This window comes from Vanessa atalanta, chromosome 25 (assembly GCF_905147765.1).
Source record: "Vanessa atalanta chromosome 25, ilVanAtal1.2, whole genome shotgun sequence".
NCBI classification, from domain to species: domain Eukaryota; kingdom Metazoa; phylum Arthropoda; class Insecta; order Lepidoptera; family Nymphalidae; genus Vanessa; species Vanessa atalanta.
In genome coordinates, this window is record NC_061895.1 from 4919226 (window position 1) to 4939603 (window position 20378).

Genomic DNA, 20378 nt, shown 5'->3' on the forward strand with positions numbered 1-20378 from the left:
GTGTCACGGCGAGTGCTCAGAGGAACTATTCTCCCTTATTCCTGCTTCCCCTTTCCTTCACAAGTCCACGCGTGCTGGTTCTCGATGTCACCGCCTAACTGTGACATCAATTCCATCGCGTACAAAGAAATTTGGCAACTCTTTTCTTTGTCGCACTTCCAAAACATGGAATTCTTTACCAGCGCACGTATTCCCCTCCTCTTATGACCTGGGTTCCTTCAAGCGAGGCGTGAAGAGGCATCTTGCGGGCCGGCAAGGCGGGGGCGGCTAGAGCAGATCACCTTTCCCAACTGCACTAGCCGTCGTCGCGTTTGGACTCTACTACCACTTACCATCAGGTGGAGCAGAGTAATTTGCCCTCCCGGGCAATAAAAAAATAAAAAAAAAGAAGTCGGTAGTCATTACAATTTCTCCCAACAAAAATGCCATCTAAACTAAAAGACGATACACGCCTTCTTAAACGCATGTTTGTGTTTTAAAAACCTATTTTTCAAATATATACGTCACATCAAGTGTCCAATATAATAAATGTTAATAGAAATTCAAATAAACTTTGCTTTTATTATAAAGTGATTTGTAATTTATAACATAACGACTAATTCAGCAAAAATATATACACATATACCTGTATATATTAAATAAATATTATTAAAAAAGCTTTACAGGGAAACGTAAGGTCCTTAAATTCTCGAGATAGAGTAGTACGGAAATCTAAGCGAGTCTAACTCTTAATTGAAGTTCATCCTCGTTCAAACCTGCCCTTACCCACAAAGAATTTAGCCAGGACAGACCGCTGAGCCTATTCTTTAAACGCAACTATTTACAAAACTTTGTTAAATAATATTCAGTAAAGCAATGTTAATTAAAAACATTAATTATTTTTTTTCATTTTAGTCATTTAAAAGTACATAATTCCACTTACTAAATCACTAAATACTCCTACATTAAATGCCATAATGACAACATTAAAAAAAAAAGTGTTTTAATTACTTTTACACTACGAGTATATTTTAGTCGTGTCTTTGTGTTTATTAAAAAGAAAGTCGGTATTAAAACGAAACAAGATAACAACAAAACGCTATTACGGTAACAACGAAGGTGCTAGAATTCAGTAGCTTATTCGAATGGCAACATGTGTTAGTATTAAAAATAAATGACTTTCGCGAACTTTAATAGTCGATTTATAGACCAAGATTACACCGTCTTGGTAATATACTTTTAAAGTGTGTGGAAAACACTAGAGTTTTAAGAGTGCTTGTAGCAAATAGTTTTTAAACTTGAATATTTAAAAAAGATATTGCATTTATTCGTAGCCAAGAGGTGGCGAGTCAGACAAAATACATATTATTAATACTGTAGCAGTCGCCCAGTGGCAAATTCGACCGTAATATTTATTGAAAATTAAAAAAAAACGTATATGATTTTTCATGTTTATAGCGTTTATTTTCCTTTATTGATAACTGTAAAGCTCGTTGATAGCTACCGAATAAAATGTACTAAAGTGATGTGTTTTGTCCATTTATATAAATATAGCTCAAGATTTAAAAAAAAAAATTAAACTACCTTTGTTGCGTGAAGAAGCTGCTGTGATCAAATATATTGATAATACCATCAATTTATATATGTATAACACAGTAACAGATACTACGACTATGTTTTATTAACAACATATCAATAACATAACGTAAATTTTCCCCTGAGGCGTTCACTCCTAACATGTTAAGATTATTCCACCAGGCTGCTCCTACAAGTTAATAGACTATACGTACAATGTCCATAATTTCTCCTGTTACATGCAAGTTTCCTCAAAGACGGAACCTCGATCATTAAAGAAATACTTTATCAGAAACATATTTTATTACACCTGGAAATGTTTAAGATTTAGCGCAGTTCACTTTATTAGAGCCTTAAATACAATTATCTTATGAACGTAGAAAAACTGATGATTTACACATTAAGATGTACGAAAAGTTCTCTCTCCGACTTATAATAATTACACAATTATCTCGAAACTTCGAAACGGGACAAAGTTTCCTTCGAGACCCAGATATTATATTGATTAAAATGAGAAGAATCATCTTGACTAGAATCGTTTATTGACTTAACAAAATAATATATTTAAAAATAACGTGTTTAAAATTATTAGTAAACATTGAATGTTTAGGTAACTATAGATTGCTTTCGAAATTACTAATGTTGACAGCTACGCTGTTATCTGTGTCTAATAAATGACATTCTTCGAAATCGTTTCGTTTCTCATCGACTTTCTCATAATTGCTCTTACAAAGAAAATCACTGTCACATACGAAATCATTTCTACCGTCTTCTATCATGGAATCATCAAAACTTGAATCCCTATACCGTTTCTCGGTTTCATTGTGATAATTTTGGTATCTTTCAATTTCGAAATCTGGGGATATCGTCTGACCTTCTAACACGGATTCCTTGCCTAGAATATCATCAGGTTCTAATGAAGCTTGAATTGAATTCGTTATTTCATTATAAGATCTAACGTTTTCGTTTTTCACTTCATATTTTACTTCAGCCATTTCTAAATTTTCTCGATTTTCTAAAAGCGGTTTTATGTTCATTAAATTAAAATTTGGCATCATTCTTGTATCCCAAGGATTCTGAGATTGATGATCCGAGGTTGAAGCTTCTACATCTATCTGTGCATCTTCTAACTTCTTGAATGATCCTAAGTTGTATTGAAGTGGTATTGAAAACGACGGTAGATCAACTTGGCTGTTCTGTCGAGTTGGTAGCGCTGATATGTGTATGGCTGGTCCTTGTTGCTTCGCTTTTGACATATAGTTGTTTGGATTCGATGTTTCAGCCAAATTTATTATTTGTGATGATGACACTAAAATATGAAAAAAAAAACATTACGATAGGATTCGAGTCAATCACATTTTTATGTCCAAAGTTTTACGAGGTTGTCATTATTACCCGGTATGGTGATGAAGTCTCTCATCTCAAGCGCTAGAGCTGATGGAGATCTGGGGTCTGGAGATCTCGTAGATCGAGAAGGATATGGCTCACAACCAGCTTTCTGCTGTTTACGCCACTTTGCGCGCCGATTTTGAAACCATACCTGGTTGAAAAATATTTTCAAATAAGAAATCTAACTACACATTATTATATATAATTTTATACAAATTATTTTCCCACAATGATATGTATATAATATATATACATATATTATTGAAAAAATAGCGCATCTTTATTGAAACAAGTGGTAATACTTCAAACCGTATTTCACACCACCGTTTTGTCGCTTTAACTTTACTTCCTTTCTACTGACGATTATATTTTAAATTATAACAAAAAAACTGATTTGCAACTGTTTATTTTCTTATGAGTTTTATGATAATTCTAACTTCTAAAATCGAATAATTTACGTACGTATTTACGTATTTATATGTCGTGTTTGATAGTAAAGAAAAATATCCCGATACAGCCCGTATCAGATATAATCACGTCAACATTAATTACAATCGCAATGGACTCCTGTTATGTTACGGTTTTTACTAAATTTTAATATTCAATAAGATAAATTATAATGCATTGATTTTTTTTTTGAATTCAAATTTACAAAAGCTGTAAACTAAATTAAGTAACTAAACTTATTGTAAGATCTGTAAATTTAGTTTCTTCCCATTAAATAGATAAGTAACCAAAACTGTTATCTTCAAATCCATACCCACAGTAAAAATGTAACAGTGTAGTTTAGAAGCTTATTAGATCAGGCAACAAGAAGAATCAAGTGTAGTCTAATGTTGTCTTAGATTTTTGCGATTATTACACATTGAAATAAAACTAGTTTTTAACGGATTTAATCGCGTATTTTAATTATTTTATTTTAACATCCCGACGTTTCGAGCGTGAAAAGAAGTGTAAAGTGTGTAAATCCGTTAAAAACTAGTTTTATTTCAAGTGTAGTCTAGTTCTAGAGGTGCGATCTATGGCTATTACAGTGATACAATTTCAAAAAATGACTAATAAAAAGTGCTATACTAACTTGAACTCTAGCTTCTGTTAAATCTATCCTCATCGCGAGTTCTTCTCTAAAGAAAACATCGGGATAGTGAGTTTTATGGAAAGCTGCCTCCAGCTGCTCCAATTGGACATTCGAGAATGTCGTCCTAAAAAAAAAACTTTGCGATTTAAAAAAAAAAACACTCTGCCATAGTTATCAAATAAAATAATTATGTTTGATTTATTAAAAGACTGGTGAGTCTTAACTGATGATCAGGTATTTATTTTGAGCACTTTTTACATCCTTAATTCGTGTTAATTATTGATTAAACCTTTTAATTAAAAGCCAGCGAAAAAGACAGCTGGTGTATAATTAAGTTAAAATAAATAACCGTAATTAAAAAAAACAAGCTTTTATTTTATAAAAATAGAATATATTAAAAGAAAAAGTATAATTATATCCGGTTTGTTCTCCTACCTGTAACGCCGTTGTTTTCGTTTCGGGATGTCGTTCTTTGAACCTGAAATTAATATTTATTTTATTGGTAAAATTACTGTTTGTTAATTTAAATTAATTTTAAGATTTTTCTTTCTTACTGTTAGGTGAATATTCCTCATCTTCTTCGTACTGCTGGTTGTCCCCGGTCTCATCTGAGGGTTCCGGGTTAGAAGTGTACGTGTCGTTTACCTCTGCGTCAGGACGCTCGCAAAGAACTGATCCGGGGCCTAGACTGGAAGTTCAAAAATATGTAAGAACATATTTGAATTTTATTTTATAATTATTTTTTCAATAATAATATCAAAAGTGTATTTTATTGTTTTTGTTCCATTGATTATTAATAATGTCTGAAATAAAAGAATTTTTTCAAAAAAATTAAGAAATCATTGATTTTTTTTTGGCATTAAACTACAAAACATGTTCTTTCTTCGCAATACTTTGCTTCACCGCCGACTACAAGATGAATTATAAATACAAATTAAGCTCTAAATTCTAAGGTACTCGCCCGGGTTTGAACCCGTCATATTACTTACCCATTAAAGAGATTTGGTATATTATAACAGAAGCTAGTGGTGGGTGAGACGTCATCATTTAAAATGGCTGCAGAATCGAAGCCAGACGCGCTGGCGTTCGCTTCACGATCCAATGATTCCTCCATCTGAAATGAGATTTCAAAAATATTTTGAAGTTCTAATTATTTTAAATACTTGAAGATATTTCATAAAAGACAGTCAAGACAGTTTTCCCTAAATTATATTATTATGAACTAATAAATATAAAAAAATTCAACCGTACCATGTAAAGTTTTACTTTGTATTTTATTCTAAAATATTATGTGTAGAGAACCGATAGGGGTTAGAACGCGTGCATCTTAAACGATGATTTCGGTTCAAACCCAGGCAAGCACCACTGAATTTTCATGTGCTTAATTTGTGTTTATAATTCAACTTGTGCTCGGCGGTGAAGGAAAACATCGTCAGGAAACCTGCATGTGTCTAATTTCAACGAAATTCTGCCACACGTGTATTCCACCAACCCCGCATTGGAGCAGCGTGGTGGAATATGCTCCAAACCTTCTACTCAAAAATAGTCACGCGACCGGAATCGCGGGCACCAGCTAGTATTTAATATAATCTTTGGATATGTAATGTAAGGTCTTGAAATGTTGTTTTTAATTCACAGGCGAGTAAATACTTTGTACGAGTTGTGCGAGTTAATAAACGGTACTTATGTATTATTATTTGTATCTAAAATTGTTATTACTTGTCATGTAATAAAGCGTATTATTATCATTATATTAAGAAAGTTATGACCTAGCATTATTAATATAATATTTTTCTTAAGTTACATTGTCATAGTATTATAATAAAATTAAATTTATAATTGATGTCGTAGTTTTATGTTTTAATGTAATTTATGCTCATTGAAAACGTTTATCGATGTCGTAAAGAGTGTTCGTTTGTTCCAAGAGATATCTAAGATTATTATTATCCCCATTTAAATCAATAAACTTGAATCGGGATTCACTTAAAACACAAGTCAACGATTAGTTTTACCAAAATACGTTCTGACGTCAAAATAAACGACTAACCTACACGGCATATTCGTTGTAAAATCAATGTTTTCCTTCGAATAACTTATCGCGTGCTGCCAGAACGTATTTAGTTTAACGTTTGTATTAATCATGCGACTTTTAGAAAAAAAGAAACTGTTTCCTTCGCTATTATTCTTGGAGTATTTCATCATTTGGTTTGAACTTCGAAAACAAACTGTTCCACATATTCCTTAAATATTTTAAATAATTCATGAACGATGAACATATTTTTAATGTTGTCATTATTAAATTTATAAAAGAATAAAGACATATTACAATTTTAATATTTAAAAACACGAAATTCATCTCTAATGTAAATAATAGTGAGAACTTATAAATATTCTTATATAACTAAAAATCGGTATAATTCTTAAGAATTCTGTATATGATTAAAGGTATATTAGATCTACTAGAAAAACTATTCAAGGTCAAAGGTCAAAAGTATCAGTTGAGCAATTTTCGACTCTATACGAATTATTCTTAAATAAAATATCTGTTTTGACAGTTATTTTAATAGTCTTTTATAGTTTTCACCAGTGAATCACTGCTAGGAAAAGGCATCTACTCTTGAAGACAAAATTTGGAGTTTAGTCCACCCCACTGTTCCCATGTGAGGATAGATATTCGGCAGAATTTCAACCTACTCACATTTACGTTCACAAAATTAATATTACTTGACCAGATTTGAACCCACAACATTCAAGTGTTTTAACTATTGTGGCCATTTTAAATCGGAAACATATATTAAAACAAAATCAAACAACCAAAATCTATTCTAATATTATACACACGAAAGTAACTCTGTTTGTTTGTGTGTTAAGCTTTCGCGGTCAAACCACTGAATCGAATTTGATGAAATCAGGCAAGAAGCGAGTTTGAACTAGCCTCTAAAGCGAACGCCATTTTTGTGCTCAAATTAAAGTACTATGATGTAAAGTAACATAGAATTTTATAATAAAATAGCTTAGATACTAGCTAATAACTTAACCGATTGAATTTGAATAACGATGTATAATGCGTTTTGCATACTGAATTACTAGTCACGCGTTAGACAGTTGTAATGTCGTACTATTAATTACTTTACGATAATCAAAATGTATGCGTCACTGTTATATGTATTTAGCTTATAATCATATAATACATACAATATGTATAAACTCTAGTATATTTAATTAAATTCAACTGTTTTTTTTTTTTTTTTTATTATAATATAATCAAAGATTGAACGACGCAGTTAATATCTTTGTTATTTATATTTCAGCCTGACTAATGATCAACATTATGTTCTTCGTATTTAGTATTTTTGTGTTCCAGTTTGAAATGTGAGTGAGCCAGTGTCAGGGACAAAGGACACCTTTGTTCCCAAGGTTGGTGTCGCATTGGCGATTTACGGAATGGTTTATATTTCTGCGTCAATGTCTATGGCCGGTGATGACCACTGACCATTATGCCTACATATATTCTAAAATAAAAAAACAATAGGTACATATTTTAAATTAGGCGTTTAATTTAAAAAAAATACTACTATTGTTTAAAGAGAAGATTTTTTCACTCTAATTAACGCTAATTGGTGACATTTTTATAATACGGACTGGTATTCTATGGTTTTTCACAAAAAAGCTTTAATTCATAGCCGACAAAATTAATAAACCGTTTGTATTTAAACCCGCGATCATCGGTTAAAATTAGCATAGAATATCGACTGAGCCATCATAGTTTTCACAATAAAAATTTTAAATGATTTCAATGAAACTCTACCTTATTAATATTTAATGTATTTTATTTAACTTCGCTCCGGAATAACATTATTTTTTTATTGGATTCCAATTTTAAAACGCTAAATAAACAAATTTAAAGCTAGCTTTAAGATTTTTTTTTTAAATGTATCACGATACATCATTGAATGATTTTATTTTATTAAATCAACAACTCATTCAATGCGGATATATGTGTTTCGAATATCTAATATGTATGTAGTATTAGTATTAATAAATACAAATAATTGATCGTTAATTAATTACGTTTAATATGTCGAATACAAAATAATTCGAAAGAGAGAATTTAAAAATCGAATGTTTAACACTCAAAATAACGTTCTGAAAACAATAAAAACAAGATTTTTTATAGAATTGTACTTAAATAAAAAAACATCGTTAAAATATTTTTACTTTCTTTTGTGAAATTAATAAGAATAAATCAATCAAGGAAATATTTTAAAAAGTTTTTAAGCTAAATAATATTAATTAAATCAATAGAAAGTTCAATTATGTTGTTTGTTTAGAAACTATGAACACGGAAGGTGATTGACCGTCACAATGCAAACCGAGCCGCGCCGACAATGCTTAAATTGAATTAAATGCCTATAATTTAGTTAAGTTTATTAAATTACTACTAAATGAGGATAATTTGTGTTTTCCCTTTACAACTTAGAAGACAGTTTTGTTGGCGCGTTCGCGGCCGCGCGTGCTTCTTTTTCGCGCCAAAAGTTTGACATCTGTCACTAGTTTGACATCAATAATAAACGAAATGGCGGTTTTTTACGTTCTACAGTTAAAAATACTTTTAGTCAAATTGTGTAAAAAAAATATGGTGTCGTGGTTTAAATGTTTTAGTTATTTGTTATAAAATATTATTGATTTAATGCAGTGCTTAAATTTAAGTGAAAAATTATTAAATATGACAATACTTTTGATTTAAAATTACAAATTATCTAAACAGAAACAAGTGAACTTTGAATGAACCACTAAACCTAATAAAAACTATTTTTGATATGATTAAAAATATATAATAATACCTAGTTCAAAATCTCTATGAATTTTCAGTAAAAAATAAAAAATAGGAATAATTAAAAAAAGGAATTATTCCAATTTTATAAATAAATGTATTGTTCTAAGAATAAATACATAAAAGAATAAAACAATAAAATATCTAAAATTCTCATATCTTATCTTTAAAAGTTTCATGGAACTAAACGCTTAAACACACTAATCACACATAATTAAATATTGATAATTAGTTTACAATATAATTTAATTAAAAAACTCACCCTTATAAATATGTTTCCATGCTTTATAAATGCTTTTCGATAAATGAAAAATCGCGTCGAAGGCAGCAACTATTGTCACGTGGTCGGTTGTACTGAAGCGGACAGAGAGGATCGACTGACAGTATTGGACTATAGAAATGAATGGAGCAGCTCTTATTTTTTAGTAGTTATTTTTAAGTGTAATATTTTATTTAACTTTTGAATTATTATTGATACCTTTGTACCTACTTTCTGATGGATTTTTTTTTTCGGTATACACATTTACTTGACTTTACTACAACAATATTTTTTGGGTTTTGTAATAAATAATAAATAAAATTAAAAATATACTAATGTTAGAATTGACTAGATATAACAAACAACTGAATCAGGTTTACTAGGCTTACATTATTTTTTCATTATTGATTTTGTAATAGGTATTAATCACGAGCTATAACAGTATTTTGGATTATAATGTTTTTAAGTAAAAAAATACTATAACACCAAAATATTTTTATGATTTTCGCTACAAATTTAGTTTTAGAGCTAAAGAATCATTGAGGCATAATCATGAGAATATATATTAAAAAAAATCAAATTGTCAAAAAAAGCCGGTGTTTCTTTCGTCAGTTCTTCTCAGATCAGGGTGTTTTCAAATTAACAAACAATAATTAAGTACATATTATGCTTCTATATTTAATAAAGGAATTTGATTTTAATTTTTTTTTTGCTCTAACTTCCAGAACGTTTATTAACTTACATTTGCTTTTTTCCTATCATAAAATTATATGTATAGTTTCTGGAATAATAACTGGTATTTATTATTATTTATAAATCATTGGTGTTAAAAACTTAACGTTTTTAAAACTCTCTGCTTAACTCAGCCCAGGGTTCATAGATTTTGTGCCTAATTCGACGCTCACTGCATGTCTGATTATATCCTACTATGAGAGTTAGGAAATAGAGAGTGAATGAATTTACGCGTACATTGCGTACATTGATTACCATCGGTTCTTTTTCTTTAAGCAATAAGCTTAACTTCATCGAAAGAACGATGCGTAAACACACAGAATATCTAAAAATGTGTACTAAAAAGTAATAATATGAATTACAATAACGCATGCCGTTCATAAATTCAAAATATATTTTTTTATAAGTAATATCTCATAATCTTCTCCATGTCTTTTTATCCTGCCTAGAAAACCAGTGACGTTTACTATTACGAAACCTATATAAGTATATGCACCGTACGTTTCGGTGCTAAGCCAAGCTCAGCTGGGGGAGGCGGGCGGTGATGCCGTACAAGTGATGTGTATCGCTGTCGGTGTTGCGGCTTTAAGCGTACGTTGGGATGATTCTATTGGTGTTATTATTCCGACGATTGACAATTGAAAAATTGTTTTTATCGTTCAATGTGATAGCTATAGCCCCGAAACAGGCAACGAATATATTTAATAAAGGTTTGGACACTCTTGCTGCACCTTACCAGTCAGTATACATAGAAGTTCTATACAATAAGTTTTGTTCGCGATCTTTGAAGGATAAAATCAGAAATTACACTATCCATAAGAGATCAGTAGATAATAACATAGAAGAACATATTATATCGAAGGTCCGATGTCTGTTGGAGCTGGCGAGTTCTAGAGTGGCACAGCCGGGTCCGTGTAAGGTCATGTAACAGAGAAAAGTTTAGTTAACCAGTGTGTCTCTCCCACGGACTATTTCCAGAGAAGCTCCATTAGGTTAGCTCTGAAACAGCTCGACACAGTTATGAAAAGACACAGTGTGTACCGCTGTTTTTAGTGGCACCGCTGCGTTTGGTTGGGAGAGTGAGGGACTTTACGTGAAGACATATCTTCAAATGAAAAAATAGAAACTCTAAACCAGCCTGAAAACAATTAAACTCCGGGCGATGACGGAAATACAACAGTTGCACAAAGAACAATGCTCCTTGATGGTAGGGCTTAGTGAAGACTTCAACCGGTCTGGGTGGTTACCCACTCATCAGATATTCTAGCACCAAACAGCAATGCATGCACTAGGGACATAGCATCTTGGAACCCTGGGAGGATTGATGAGGCATTGTTAATGATTACAACGCCTTATAGAGCTAGCGTCTTTAATTTCCTAGTTCAACAAGATGTCACCGAGGCAACCTTAATCATCGTGATCTGGCATTGTATAATATGTACATAGCCAACTCCTCCCTAACCCACGTATATAAATTGGTCCCAAGAGTGATTTGGCGAATTCCAGTCCTTAAAGCAAGCCGGATCTGATCAGGCTACATCACCATGTTTACGAGAAAGAAAAACAGTGCTCGATGTAGAGCAAAAATCAAAAAAAATTATATCGATACAGATACAGCTGTTTAATAATTTTTTTATACAGATAAAACCATATCTAGGAATGAGATGAAGGTGATTCAACTGCACAAGAGGATATTATACATTGTTGCGCGTTGCACTGCAGCCATGCCAGCCAGCTATGGACAAAATACGGCGAGTTTCACATCATCAATTTGCTAATTAATTATAGTTTTCAGTATTGCAAAGTCGCTAGAACAACTTATCGAAATGCTGCAAATGATATAAAAGAATCGGATCCTGTACTGGCAAATTGAGTTAGCGTATCTATATACGTAATAAAGAAAAATATTTGATGTTGGCGGATATATCCACTGGGATTGAATCATGTATTTCTGTAGGGATCACTTTGAGTAGAAAACCGATCAAATGATAATTCATTCGGTGACCTTCATTAAGTCAATGCTGCAATGTTTGAAGCTGAAAACTTTTCTATCATAATGTACGGTGCTCAGCGTCCTGAGTCCATTTCACGCGAAGCGGACGCCCAAAAATTTTATCTTTCTGATTTTGGTTGCGATTGACTACGTAAGGAATGGTTCTTATTGTTTAAAGCGCCAATGTTTACCTGTGACCATATTTGTATGTACTGTTAATGTTCATATCTCGCGATTGCATTCCATAACCATAAAGATATTTTTACAGCAAAACGGAATCTAAAAAACACAGTTACAAATTATTTTTATCGTTCCATTAATTAACAAAATGTGAGACTTTGTCGTTTTAAGAAACCTTTAATATATTCACTGCTTCGAATACTACGAGCGTTTAAAAAAACGAATACAGTAGTAGTAGTAATAGTTATATTTCATAAAATGGCCTTACAAGTAGATAAATTACATATTCATCAAAAAAAAAGTATCAACGAAAATTAAATACAAAAAAGTATGAAGTCGCAATTTTCAAAACTTGAAAATTTCAAAGATGCCTGGCTTGAAACCCAAAATTAGTGGGTAGATTGAGGCGTTCCGACATAATCTTATCTTTATTTAAATGTAAGCCTATATTTAGATATTTAAAAACATTATTTATTTTTATATAAATATTCATGTTAATTAATTGGTAGAAACGTGTAACAGATTTTCTTGTCCGTACTTCTCGGTGATCCATTCCGAACTGGTGGTACATTAATATTTAATTTATCTTGTTAGATCCAATGATCTGGTAGAAGTCTACCTCAATAATGTATTATAATCAGCAACATCCATCGTGCTTTTAGGGCAATACTTCTCAAAGTCGTGACGGCAAACGACATGTTGCCGTCTTATGCCGTCACGCCCCCCTTTCGTCACCACTCTCTACTCCCTTATATGCGAATGGCGCATATACTATAGACTCACTGCCTATATACATTTTATTAAAATAAATAAGTAAGATATCTTAATTTCATTCATTTATTTGTCTTAAGATTATTTAGTAACTTAGGCTCGAACTACAAGCGGGGTCTTCCATTTCTAGTAAATCAAGATTTTTTTTACTAAAACTTATGGTTTCAATATAGAAAATTTGATTGTTATAGATAATCTTATTTGATTTAAATTTTAGCAGTCAAAAATAGCGTATTCATCAGAATCATTAAAATTATTGATTCGTTTAAAATTAATGTTAAAAAAATGTATATATTCATTATACGAGATTCGTTATTTTTATGCAAACGCTCATCAAAAGGTTTTGCTATGCTTGTTAACAATCTAATTTCTAATTGACTATAAGAATCTCAGAGAGCTTAATCGTTACACCTTATAATATTATTAAAAAATAAAGGACATAGAAATAAAACAACAAAAACCCTCATGAATGTTAATTCATATTTAATAAATAAATACATATTCATGTTTTTTTTTTAAATAAAACTAATGTAAGTGACTTAGTTGTAGCAACTCTCAACAACATTATGATACAACGTTCAGACGTACAGGGAGACGCCGAACGCGTTTATTGCTTAATACTACATAATAACAATTACCAACTAAAAATATATATATTAGACAAACTCTAAAATATACATACAAGTTATATAAGTTAGTATGGTTTATATTACAGAAAAATAAACTTTCAAACTAATTATCAAGTCCCACGTCACACTAAGTTCATCTTCAATAGAATCTGTATTGTTTTTAAAATTAGTTTCCATGTAAATAATGTTAGTCGATATATTTTATTATCATTTAATGTATACTTCAGCTTAATGTGACATGGACCTAATTTATAAAATTACAGATAACATAAATTCACTTCTCGTTTTGATTCATCAAACAAATCAACTTTGGAAAAAATATACAATTTAACGAAAAAAAAACACACGTTCATTGGAATATTATGTGAACACAATCAAAAATACATCTTTGGCTTCAAGCGAAATTTACAAAAGCAATACAAAGACCATTCCACACAAACTTTAGATGCGTTCCAAATACGAATGACATAGTTTTTTTTTTAAAGTTTTACAAATAATCACCTGACAATTTAAAAATAAAAGTTTCCAGTCTTAAATATTTTTAAACGTATAAATAATCCATTGAAAGAGTACGTGGTTAATGATTAATGGACGCATTTGACGCCATACTGAAAAAACGAAATATTTCAGTTTTGTATTTAAAACGCAAGAAAGCGTACAAACTCAGTTATCTTCAATAGGTAAAACGCATCTCGCTTGAAATACGTACACGAAGTCATCACAAACAAACCTCGCACACAATATTAAAAGTTATTACGTTATAATATAGTTCAAAATCCAACGACAAAACAAGTGATCAATTCCTTTTATATTAATGCATTACTCTAAGATTAGAAATAGCACAAACATGGATTTTTTTATTCATACGAGATTCAATCAGCCCCAAAAATTTTACTATTTCTGCTTTTAGTATTATTTATAATATATTTGAAAAAAAAAAAATACATATATCATTAGTTACTGTCAACCATACCAAACGACAACAAAACAAATTTCTCTAAAATACTGTAAGCATAAATGTAAAAGAAATTTCATTGGTTTAAATATTTTGCAAAATCCTTGTGACCAATTAAACCTCTTACATTATTAAATTTGAAATAAAAACTTACAATATACGATTAATAATGGAGATTCAACAGTACAATAATTTTATTGGACAGAACATTCAGATTTGTACGGTACGTATACGCTATCGTACTTTTGTACAAAGACAAGGAGAAAAAATCACAAAGAAGAAAATAGTAGCGTTCTTTTTAAGTGAATTTTAACAAAAAAAAAGCCTCATTAATTGTGAAAAATGTAATTAATTCAATTGAAAAGTAATAAAAGTAAGAAAATATGACAAAGTTTAAAAGAAAATCAAGGCAACGATACGAATAATCATGTATCTAGTAATAGTAAGTTTTATCAATATTATCATTCAAACAATTTACCATAGATCCTAAGTACATTCCCCTTAACATCCTCTTCATCACCCGTACCTTAACACGCTCGAAATAAGAGTCAAAATCCAAGTCAACAAGTCAATTATTTGTCTATCTACCCACGTATCAATCAGTAGAAACAACAAGCCTACATAATCGATACAAAGTCAACATTATTAACTAATTAATATAGAAAACTTTAAAAGTGGGAGTACAAATTTTTCAGTCGATCTCAAAGATGACAAATTCACATTAAATATTAGCAAATTTGCTTAATTCTCTCCTACCCGCTTAGTTCTAGATATGGTTATGTCAGAACAACAATTTAAACTAACCATCGTTCTCAAGAAAGACAAGCAAAGTTTTAAGAAGGTTTTAAAAGGGAAATTTGAGGGATTAAAACTGATGAAAATATTTAATGTATTAAGACATCAATATCTGAGAAAGATTTGGTAATTAAATTTAAATAATTTAGAAAATATTCGAAAGAAAAAGAATATTATAATAAAAATAAAGCATTCTTATTAAATATAAAAATGGTAATACAAGAAAGTCTGGTAACAACACAACTTAAATTTATTTAGGAGGAAATATTGAGGAATTCAAGACGGAATTAATATTCCAATAAATACAGTAATTAATTTTGAACCAAGGAAATGGAGATTTTTTGGGTTACGCGAATATTTTTATTAATATAAGTTTAATTCACGAAATAAAGTATTTGTATATCAAATAAACGGGCAAACTTTGAATAAACGATAGGTGTTTTATTGTCAATATAAAGATAATCAATATAGGACACATTTTTTTTTTTTTTATCTAAATGGACAAGAAATTTTATTTGGCGTAGGATAAATCTATGGACAGAACCCGACCAGGATTCGATAGAATAAAGGTTTTTAAAAACTCTATAGAAATGAATTTGTACGGCTTTAATCGCCAAAAGCTTATATTTTATTGAAGAATGTATATCTATAACTTTTCAACAATAAACCGTATATATTTTTTTTTATATAATTTATGCGTTATAATAAAATGCCTTGTGCCGAAAGAAATATTAAGAATAATGTGATGTTTATACATTATCTATGGTATCCTATATTCTGAACGTATTTACAACTATTCTAAAAAAAGATAAAATTCTTTGATTTTACATTAACTTTTTTTTTTTATCAAACGAATCTTTAATACTTCTTGGCTGGTAACGTGCAATGGATTATACGTTTAATGATCGTAATTTTAAATAATCACTGAATACAATTTTCGAAATACTTTTATCTAAACTATGTTCTCAATAATGTAATTAGTTCAATGCAAAACAATCGTATCGAATTTTGGTTACTTAACCCTGTGTCTCAGCGATATCTTAAACCACATCTACCGTCCAAAAGTTTTCAGAAAATAATTAAATTTCTAGAAAACCTTCCCGAATACGTGGCCCCAAAAATCTTATATAATCCGTTATATTTCGTTGTTAAATCCGAATAAACCTCTTTCCGCAATATTTAAAAATTAAATCTTATATTACGAAAGAGTCTACGTATGAAAAAATTCAAGAGAATTATGTCAATATTATGTATCGATGAATTATAATAATGTAAAGTCGAATGATAGTAATATATCATTGGCACGTCTAGTATAATGAAAACATTTAATAAACTGTTTCCCGCCCCCATTATACCCTGAATCATCAACTTCCACCTTACAATACTCCTAAAGTCCTCTCACAACTATCGAAAGATGTCCAAAATCCATTAACCGAGATACGAAACATATTTCGTATAATTTATAATTCAATTATTCGCCCTTAATAATATCGAATAATTGCAAATATTAAGATTTATGTAATGCACTTAAATAAAGTCTACTCCCGTTTCAAAGGGATTCGAAATTATCGTAAAAGATGGCACTTAAGAAAACCCGAACTAGCTAATATCAAAAACGTCTATCCGGTTACAATATAAATAGCAAGATATAAAATCAGATAGCAATCGTATGCAACGCTTATTCGATTATAATCGATTAGAAAAAAGCATTCTGAATTCACAATAGTTCAAAGATATTCCCAAAATTAAACCTGAATGCAAATATGCTTTTTTTTTTAAATAAATCCTTCGGGGATTTTAAGGTTTAGAAGAAATTGTTAAATAATCGATTTAAAATCGATTCCTGATCTTTAAACCTCTGTGCTCTTCCCGACTTGTCCTTGCTTAGTGTCCGGGACGCCTGATGCACTCAATTTCCGTTGACGACCAGGAAATATGCCTCCGAACAATCGACCTGGAAGATGAAAGAAAATTGATTTAAAACATCTATTACCATCACCGACCACCGGTATACCACCGACCGACCAATACCACCAATGAAACACAAAATAATTAATTGAACAAAAAAATTGTGATTTCGTTTTATGCTATCTCTACATAAAATTTCACTGAAATTTTTGTGAGACATTGTACATCTTAAAAAATTAAGCCGTCACTTACATATACAAATAATTTTAGAATATTGAATTATGTAATCAGTAAAGAACAGCCTGTATTAGCAGAAATGTCAATATTGTAGCTGCGTGAATAATTACTACATCACATATAATCCCTTAACTACCAAGTATTCAATATCTGTGTAAAGTCAGGTAAGGTTAGCATATAAAATATTGGCACGGTTAGATATATTATATATATTTGGATGTATCAAGAGCGTGATATATAGTAACTAATATGCTGCCTCGTGTGAATGTTACTATAGTCTATTCCAATCGAAGAAGGAATAAAGATAAACAAACCTTAGATTTACAAATTCCATGCGATTTCTGAACACCTTTATTATGTGCTACTTACATTAATATGTCTTTATTTATAATACAACACGATTCAACTTAACAACTCATACTCTACTCAATTTAATTGTAGCTCCAAAGTTCCGTTAACAGCTTTGTCAATGTTCACAATGCAATTTTTTTGTTCAAACGCAAAAATTATAATGTATATCATAGATTAATCAAACTCTCGACCGAGGATATCGCGTCAATTCACTGTAAAATGTTGTTTATTTGGCTTTTACTTTTTATTCCTTTTGTGGTTGGAATAAACTACAGGATTATAACTGGAACTTGAATACAAAGTGTCTGTACTCACCGGGGGAGCGCTGCTCGGGGGGGTGTCGGGGCGAGGTGGCGTGCAGCGCCGTGCGGCTGCCCTGCTGGAACGACACCGACATGCCGCTGTCCAGCGAGCCCACTGAGCCCCGACGCTGCAGGCGCTCCGCTGCGAGAGCCACTGGGGACACGACATATTTTATCAAATTATCAGTCGACGTCGTTATCATTCGTATGGTCTTATTCTTAGGTTAGCAGGTGTTCCATGTGAAAGCTGCATCGGTAAAGAGTTAGCACACTCAAGCAAACTCTCTTTGATATATTTATTCAGACCATATGGGTGATTGGAGCATTCAAGTTATATGTCCCAAGCCAATTTTGGTAATTTTCAAAAGAGAGTAACTGTCGTGCAAGATTCATTATAGCGCACGAGTATTATATATATTCATTTGCGCATTATAGCGCAAATATAGATAGAACGCATGTGCATTACTTTTGTTTACTCTGCCCGAAAACAACGTCTTGTTTTTCGTCTTTTCGAAATTCAGTATATGTGCAATTTTGTAACCTTAATCTTCGGTTCAATTTTTTTTTTATGGCATTTGTTGGCGGACGAGCATATGGGCCACCTGATGGTAAGTGGTCACCACCGCCCATAGACAAAGACGCTGTAATAAATATTAACCATTCCTTACATCACCTATGCGCCACCAACCTTGGGAACTAAGATGTTATGTCCCTTGTGCCTGTGATTACACTGGCTCACTCACCCTTCTAACCGGAACACAACAATACAGAGTACTATTATTTGGCGGTAGAATATCTGATGAGTGGGTGGTACCTACCCAGACGGGCTTGCACAAAGCCCTACCACCAAGTATATCTTATCTCGGTTGTGTGTGTATACCCAGTAATGGAATATTTACAAGCTGTTACTTTATTTTATATGCGCAGATGGAATTTGAATAATATATGTGTGGCCATACCGGGGTCATTGATGTCGACGAGCGAGTTGCTAAGTACGTTCCGCTTGATGATGCTTGTCGGCGGTGGGTTCTGCGACAGTCGTGACGGCGCTGACGGGGCTGGACAAGATGGTGGTGGGGGTACCACAACGCTGTAACAAAATATTATTTAACTTTCTTTTTATTTTTTACCGTTTTAGTTTTCATAAAACATTGTAAAACGTTAAAATGAATTATTTTTTTCTTGCGTATTAAATCCGTTAAGGTATCGTTTATCCGATTACTGAAACTTTGTACATATTAAAAGTATTCTTGACACTTCGTGAAGTACTTTTAACGTATAACATCGATTGAGCCTTAGCCATTATCGACTTTGGCTACTTTAAAAAAAAAAAAGTATATAGAAATTTACTACTAATTGCTATTTATACGCAATTGTTGTTAATACTCTTATTTATTATATTTAACAAAGGATATATCACTATTATTTACCCGTGGACATGCACATGGTCCATGCATTGTTGGTGATCGATTTCGACGTCCGCCACTCCACTATCTCGATTCTCCATCACTGCGAAAATGAAAGAGATGTTTTAATTAAGCATATAAAAGAAATAATTGCCATGTTAATTTAATTATTGGGTAGTTTAATTTTTTAGTTTCGATTTAAGTTTCGATTCATGTCAAGTTCTTTAATTTTGATTTTGATTTTGATCTTTAATCTCATAATTTTGGAAATATTTTTTTTTATTATTCCACGCGACTTATATACAATTTGGTATAGTTAAGTTCAAATAAATCACATCACGATCACATACCATTCCTGGAAGCGTTTCCCGTGTTCCTCCCCTTCCCGCGGTTGAGTTCGGCTTCGATCCTCATGGCCTCCATCTCGTCCATCTCGGCAACACTCTCCCGAAGGTCCTCCGCGAACTTGCACCGGTCGTGTTCGTTGCGCGCATTGAACGTCGCCAGTCGGCGACCGTCGACGCGACGAGACAGACGTATACCGAATGGATAATCTGTACAACGAGAAATAAGCAGTAAATAGATTTTTTCTTTACTAAAACTCATTTAGAATTATGGCAACACAGGTTCATTGTGTCGTAATATGTATAGTAGATAAATAATCTAAGGTTGACAATGTCGGTTAAAAACAGCCTGGGAAGGTATCAGCTGTAACTGATTTGACAGAATATATCTATACTTTTATGAATTTTACTAACATATACGAAGTATGTTATTTTAATTCAATTCAGTGAAAACTAAGCCAAATAAACATTTCTTAAATCGCCAATGCACTACCACTACTTACCAACTTAGGAAACTAAGATATAATGTCCATTCTGCCACTGTTACACTGACTCAAAACAGAATACAATAATACTCAGTATTGCTCTTTACCGGAGAATATCTTATGGATGGATGGTACCTACTCAGTCGGGCTTGCACAAAACCCTACCTTTAAATAAA

At 31.6% G+C, this 20378-nt stretch overlaps 2 protein-coding genes across 6 annotated transcripts in view; both read right to left on the minus strand.

Annotated features, from left to right (window-relative positions):
- Window positions 1–2079: 2079 nt before the first annotated feature.
- On the minus strand, window positions 2080–9219 carry LOC125073737 (protein zerknuellt 1-like). The gene is made up of 7 exons (XM_047684752.1): window positions 9118–9219; window positions 5011–5135; window positions 4576–4709; window positions 4457–4499; window positions 4022–4145; window positions 2950–3094; window positions 2080–2863 (listed from the first exon to the last, which is right to left on the minus strand). The coding sequence occupies exons 2-7, from the start codon at window positions 5133–5135 to the stop codon at window positions 2169–2171; spliced, it is 1266 nt and encodes a 421-aa protein (XP_047540708.1). The 5' UTR covers window positions 9118–9219; the 3' UTR covers window positions 2080–2168.
- Window positions 9220–13256: 4037 nt separating this feature from the next.
- The window catches only part of LOC125073808 (IQ motif and SEC7 domain-containing protein 2), a 175099-nt gene continuing 167977 nt past the window's right edge, over window positions 13257–20378 (minus strand). For all 5 annotated transcript variants that reach the window (XM_047684871.1, XM_047684867.1, XM_047684870.1 and 2 more), the window contains 5 exons: window positions 19724–19927; window positions 19398–19476; window positions 18927–19057; window positions 17981–18121; window positions 13257–17123 (listed from right to left, as the gene is read on the minus strand). In XM_047684871.1, coding sequence (XP_047540827.1) covers window positions 17020–17123; window positions 17981–18121; window positions 18927–19057; window positions 19398–19476; window positions 19724–19927 — 659 coding nt within the window. In that variant the 3' untranslated portion in view covers window positions 13257–17019. The remainder of the gene's footprint in view (window positions 17124–17980; window positions 18122–18926; window positions 19058–19397; window positions 19477–19723; window positions 19928–20378) is intronic.

Excerpts from the sequence above, each read along its gene's own strand:
- LOC125073737 (XM_047684752.1), bottom strand. The coding sequence starts at position 5,135 with ATGGAGGAATCATTGGATCGTGAAGCGAACGCCAGCGCGTCTGGCTTC. Across the intron at positions 4,500-4,575 it reads TGAGGAATATTCACCTAACA|GTTCAAAGAACGACATCCCG; the intron begins GTAAGAAAGAAA and ends TATTAATTTCAG. Across the intron at positions 4,146-4,456 it reads CGAAAACAACGGCGTTACAG|GACGACATTCTCGAATGTCC; the intron begins GTAGGAGAACAA and ends TTTTTTTTTTAG.